At 36.3% G+C, this 6,885-nt stretch overlaps 2 protein-coding genes across 3 annotated transcripts in view; both read left to right on the top strand.

The window, feature by feature from the left end:
• Positions 1 to 6,879, top strand: part of LOC106873949 (protocadherin beta-15) — a 38,851-nt gene extending 31,972 nt beyond the window's left edge. For both annotated transcript variants that reach the window (XM_014921490.2, XM_014921491.2), the window contains exons 2-3: positions 1,659 to 4,134; positions 4,670 to 6,879. In XM_014921490.2, the coding sequence (XP_014776976.1) occupies positions 1,702 to 4,134; positions 4,670 to 4,696 (2,460 nt within the window). In that variant the 5' untranslated portion in view covers positions 1,659 to 1,701 and the 3' untranslated portion in view covers positions 4,697 to 6,879. The remainder of the gene's footprint in view (positions 1 to 1,658; positions 4,135 to 4,669) is intronic.
• Positions 1 to 6,885, top strand: part of LOC106873952 (protocadherin-18) — a 139,806-nt gene that overhangs the window by 96,372 nt on the left and 36,549 nt on the right. The window lies entirely within an intron of this gene.

Below are 6,885 nucleotides of genomic sequence, written 5' to 3'. Positions count from 1 at the left end.
ATATATATATATATATATACACATATATATATTTATGTATGTATATATAATTTTGTAGAAAATATATAATAGTGTGCCCTATACATTCTACATACTTATAGATGCATATATATATGTGTGTGCATGTGTGTGTGTGTAATTTTACTCTTACACTTACAGATTCTATATATATATATATATATAGATAGATAGATATATAGATATGTATGCATTCTTGTCTGTCTGTGTGTATGTGTTTATAATTGCATATATATTTGTGTGTAGAGTGTGTCTCTATGTACAATGATGTGTCTGTGCTGATATTTTCGTTATTTTCCTATTTTATTAAGATTTGACAAATATTTATTTAACCCCCTCACTCCCTCCCCTCCCTCCCCCTCACCCTCTTATTTCTTAAACAAATCTCATTGTTACTCTTTCATTGTTAAAAATCTCCTTGTTAACGACTTATTGTTGCTAATATCTTGTTGATGATGTTATTGTTGATGTCAGTGCTAACTTTATTGCTAATTTTATTGTTAATTTTAGTTTGATGAATTGTTTTTTTTTTCTCCCTTTCTCAAGTAATTGTGGGTTTTATCTTTGATTTCTCTAAGTTTTCTCCAATCTCTATTGTCAATCTCTCATGGCAGCCTGACTTTATCTGCCAAATAGGAAGCCTTACAACATTGCAGCTTTGTAGTTCTGTGATGGGAGTGGTGCAGGCTGTGTGCTTATGACATTTGTTCTGTAATCACAGGGTTCTGAGTTCTATCCCAGAGTATGGCAGTGTAATGTCTTGCTCATTTGACTACTTGTAAGTATATCTGGGTCAGCCCAAGTCTTTTCAGTGAAATATGGAAGACAGAAACTGCGAAATAGATTCACCACTGAGAAAATAAATAACAAAGGAGCATGTATCTGTTAGATATAGTAGTCAGCTCTCCCTCAAATCACACCTTGTTTGAGTAAATGGTACATCAGATGTTTGATCAGGGTAGATACCTAGGACCAGGGCCAGCCCTAGGGTTGCTGGTACCACGGACAAACTGAACTTCGGTGTGAACAAGCTGATGGTCGTGGAAATTTCCTTATCTTTGTCACACCCTCCTTGGCACCCCTGGCGACAGCACAAGTTGCTGGTACCTTGAGATGACCCTGCCTAGGGGGCAGCAGTATACATCAATAGATTACAGGACCACCTGCAGTTGTTGTCATTTCTCTACACAAAAGCCTAATTGTGAAGCACTCATGTCCCAGTGGACCCTAATACAATCGTAGACAGGTGGGCTGTCCCCTTAAATACAGTTGGATGTTTCAGTTATAACATTAATTAAGCAACCATAGCTAGTGTTAATGATGTACTTATAAATGAGTAGATAACATTTTGTGTTGTATGAGAAAACCCTTACTTATCAAGGGCACAAAATTACCAGTTTATATTACACTCTAAACATATTCTAGTTTTTTCTATGTAGGCCCTCCTTGCTAATTTATTGTTACAATACAGTGTGAATCCAATAATATTTCCCTGTTGATGGTCATGTTGGATACACTCTGACCCATCATAAAATACAGAATATCAATCGTTTAAATTGTTTTCACTTTTGTTAAAATAGTAGAATATATTTATAAATTTTATTCAAAGAATGTTCTTTTTTTTTATATTTCTATTTCAGGTTCATCTAAATTGCTAAGTTTTGGTGCTACAACTGAGAAAATATGTTGATTGTTTTGCTTCTTATCCTGCTGACTCTCTTCAGCTGCCATTGTGTGGATCTCACTTACCATGTGGAAGAAGAAAAGAATCCTGGAACTTATATTGGTAACATTGCTGCTGACTCCCATTTACTGGATGCCATCTTACCAGAACACCATCGACTCATAACATTTAATCAGCTTGCACAGAAAAAAGACAGACTCTCACAGTTATTTAATGTTTCTAAGAGAGGAGAGCTCTACACATCACAGAAATTAGATGCAGAGAAACTGTGCAAATACAATGTAGAATGTTTTAGAATTTTAAAAATTGCCATTCACAAAGCAGAAACATTCTTGAAGATTTTAAAACTGAAAGTAATTATTAAAGATATCAATGACCACCAGCCAGAGTTTTCTGTGAAGGAGATTAATATTCAGTTTTCAGAGGATGATGGGAAAGGTGTGAAGAGGTCAATAGAGAATGCTGTTGATGGGGACGTCGGAGCTCAAAACTCAAAGGTGACCTACCTGCTGAAGAAAAAATTCAACGAACCATTCAAGTTATCTGTGACGAAAATAATCACTGGAATTTCTAAACTTGCTATAATACTTGATGAGAAATTGGACAGAGAATTGAAAGACAGTTACAGTCTTCAGGTTATTGCGAGTGATGGGGGACCTTCACCAAAACAAGGGGTGCTGAATATTGAAATAACTGTGACAGATGAAAACGATAATCTGCCTCAGTTTAGTCAAAGCATTTATAACATATCTATTCGGAACACACATGGAAGGTTTATACCAATCACAACTTTATCAGCCAGTGACTTGGACTCAGGGGAAAATGGTAAAGTTACATATCACATTAGTTCTGCGACCTCTGATATTGCCAAATCTTATTTTAAACTGAACGAAGTGACTGGTGAAATTTTCACACAGAAAACATTAAATTCCGAACAAAAACAGACATACAAGTTGTTTGTTGAAGCTAAAGATGGGGGCAATCCTTCCTCAAGTTCCACAGCAATGGTTTTAATAAATGTAATAAACCAACAAAATAATGTTCCTAAGATAGACATAAATTTTGTCACTGAGCTGAGAGAGAACACAGCAGCCATTTCTGAAGGAATCAAAGTCGGCAGTTTCATAGCTTATGTCAGTGTTATTGACAATGATGTTGGACAGAACGGTGAGGTGGAATGTAGCCTACACCATGATAAATTCCGTCTTTTAGATTTAGGATCAAAAGAATATAAAATTACATTAAAGAAATCTGTGGACAGAGAAACTAGGGACCACTATGACATCAGTATTTCATGTGAAGATAAAGGATCTCCCTCAATGAAAACAGAGAGAAAATTCTTCATTCAAGTGATGGATGTCAATGATGTTCAACCACAGTTTACTAAAGAAACATTTAAATTTTTGACCTATGAGAATGGTAAACCAAATTTTCCAATTGGTTACATCAATGTGACAGATCAAGATTTAGAAAATGGAGGAAAACTGTCTTATTCTTTATTGAGTAATAACAGAGTGATTATACCATTCCAGATCACTGATTACGGTTTCATCTCAACTACAATGACACTAGACCGTGAAAAACGTGAAAAATACCAATTTCAAGTATTTGTTAAAGACAATGGGACACCTTCCTTAAACAATACGGCTAATGTACTTGTGGAGATCCTTGATGAGAACGATAATGCCCCTTATTTTACATTTCCTAGTGTTGACCCTTTCACTCTTGATGTCCACTATCATCCGCAAAGTAAGAATGACATCACAGTCCTAAGAGCTTCAGACAGGGACAGTCATATGAATTCTTTCTTAAAATATGAAATATTTGGTGGAAATGACAGACAATTGTTTCAAATAGATTCCTTCACAGGGGTTTTGTCTTATTCACGGACTGTTTACCAAAATGATGCCGGATCATACGACCTGAAATTAACTGTCAAAGACAGTGGCACCCCTGTTCTGTCAGCCACAGTAACAGTGTCTTTGACACTGACTGTCAGTAACAAGACATCACCAGCACTGACCACAGTTCATTCAAAGTCTAACAATATGATTGACGTAACGTTACTCATTATTATCGTAATATCAGCTGTAGTAGTCTCGGTGGCTGTTGTCGTGTCTCTCACCCTCTGTATTGTTCGATGTAACAATGGAATTAATCATCAGTCACGCATGGGCTTTAACACAACGATTCCTCCTGGAAGAGAAAAACGTCATTTCTTGACCCAAACAAAGAAAGTGAATACTCCTACCGGACACACTCCTGCTCATACTCCCATACATACCCCGGTACATACAACTGGACATTCAACAGAAATGACAAACAGAGATAACCAGTTAATGGAATCAAGTTGTGACTTTTATCCTCAATATGAATCTCAGACAGATTGGTCAATGTCCTCGATGGAGCGAAGGCCTCCTTCAGTTTTGTTGGTAAGTTTTGAGAAATACAGTTTGTGCATGTGTAAATGCTTATAGATCTTATAAATAGATTCTATGTGTGTGTAATTATGTTATAAATATACTCTGTGCATGACTGTAGTTTATGCATATTTTGTGTGTGGGGGGGTGGGGGCTATATTTATTATATATGTAGTTTTTTATGGTTTCAGTCATTTGACTGCAGCCATGCTGGAGCACAGCCTTTAGTTGAATGAATCAACCCCAGGACTTATTCTTTGTAAGCCTAGTACTTATTCTATTGGTCTCTTCTACTGAACGACTAAGTTATGGTGATGTAAACACACCAACATCGATTGTCAAGCGATGGTGGGGAAACAAACACAGACACACAAATACACATATAGATATATAAATAATATGTGACAATTAGTTGTCATAATAAAACTCAGAGTTTTGGATGAACCTGGAACCATGTGGTTGGAAAGCAAGCTTCTTACCACACAGCCACACCCGCGCCTATACATGTATATAATAATATATATCTTTATCTTTCTATCTTTCCCAGCTTCCGACGCGTACACTGAAACGATAAAATGATGAAAAGAAAAAGAAGAGGAGGAGGAGGACACTGACGATACAGCGATATGATGACTCTCAGACAACGAGGACCTAATTAATTACAAACACAGATCGTGGCATTTAATGAAAGAACTAAAACAAAGAAGAAAAAAAAAACTGCAAAAAAAAAAAAATTTTCAGATATAAAAAAATATAAATTATAAGAAAAGAAGAAATATTGAAAAAACATTGCGATATATTTTTTGTGTGTGAAAGTGTTTTTTGATTTTTACCTTTTTAAAATTTAATGAACCTTAATGGCAGTGATTTGGCAGAATTGGTAGAGCATCGGAAAAAATGTGTGGTGTTATTTAATTCCTTGTCTCTATATTTGGACTTTGAATCCTGCCAAACTCAACTTTACCTTTCATCTTATTGGTAGGGAGATTGATAAAATAAGTACCAGTTACAAACTGGGGTCCGATCTCAATGGATTTTACCCTCATTCTGGCCCTCCTGCTAAAAAAATATCTCCTCAAAATTCGAGCCCCTGTACCTATGTTAGACATCAATATTTGATAAGTCTGAACATGGACATGTCTACCTTGGCTGTGTTTACAGCTTCAAACTGCAACAATGGATAGTTGTATTTGTGGATGCAACAAAACGCAGTGATTGTTCAAAAGCTGAAATCTTCAAGTGTGTTTCACCTTTAGCACCAAACACTGGAACAATGAGGTTGATACCAAAATATTCCGACCAAACAAACAACCTCTCAACCAAATAACCAACACAGCTTTTGGCCATTTGTACAGAACTGCAAAGACTGGATTGTCTAAAAATTAATTGGAAATGATGCTAAACATTCCATTTGGGGACTATGTTGAACTTGGAATCTGCTCTCGACTCCTTCTGATACATTGGTGTGGAGTTGTTTTTAATCTGCAGCTCTGATTTGTATATATTTTTAAAACTAAATTTGGATCTCTGGGGACGGAAGAAGGATTTGGAAAAAGAGAAGAGGAAGAAGGGAAAGGGGAGATAACTTTTGATTTTACTTTGGAAAACTGTGGAAACGTGATGACTGTACCGGAACTAATATATGTTAACACACACACACATATGTAAATAGACATTCACTCATATACATACACACACGTACACACACACATACACGCATGAACACACATACACACACAAAACATGTACACACACATGTATGTACACATGCAACTGTACAATCACTTGTGCACACACGCATATATGTTTGCACAAGCACATAATAAAAAAAAAACGTTTATATATTTGTGTATGTGTATATATACATACATACATATATATATATATATATATATATATATATATATATATATATATATATGTATGTATGCATGTATGTATATGTATGTGCGTATAGACACACATGCATACACACACACACACACATTCACACAAACATACAAGTGTATATTTGTATATATTAACTATCCAGACGATTACACATATAATATACATGCAGGCATACAACTATGTATTTGTTTGTATTTATTACCCACATATATACATACATAAAAATATACACTTTTACACATTCACACGCATACACACATATCCTGTTCTCATTGTCACAGCATTGTGATACTCTTTTGTGACACAGTATAGTATCACAGTATCTTACTGAGTAAGAGCGTGAGATTATGTTACTCAATAACACTGTAACAATATCCACCAAACGGTGTCACAACTCTCATACGCTCTTCCAGGAATTTGTCACACCTGTAGCATGTCACACCCGTAGCATGGTGTCTCTCTCAAAGCATTGTGACACACCACCAAAGAGAGGGAGAGGGACATGCTCCCTGTGACACGTCATCATACAGAATGATGGCTCTGTGACACCTGCTTGATAAATGTTGGATGTGACAGCCTGACCACAATAAGGTGTTGTAGGCAGAATGTAGACGTACAATAAAGCTGAATACCTGGTGAAACAAATACTCACACACACACACACACACACACACACACAGAGGCACATATGACAAGATGCACACAAGCACATGACAGAAACAATCATAGATAACAACAACAATAACAGCAACAATCAGAACAAACACCACCAATAGAACCAATACCAAGGCCTCACCATTGACCCCCACCACCGCCACCACCATAACTCCCACCACCGCCACCACCATAACTCCCACCACCGCCACCACCATA

The sequence above is a fragment of the Octopus bimaculoides genome, chromosome 14 (genome assembly GCF_001194135.2).
Source record: "Octopus bimaculoides isolate UCB-OBI-ISO-001 chromosome 14, ASM119413v2, whole genome shotgun sequence".
NCBI lineage: Eukaryota > Metazoa > Mollusca > Cephalopoda > Octopoda > Octopodidae > Octopus > Octopus bimaculoides.
Note: the sequence above shows the minus strand (reverse complement) of the source record. Positions and strands in the feature narration are given on the sequence as shown.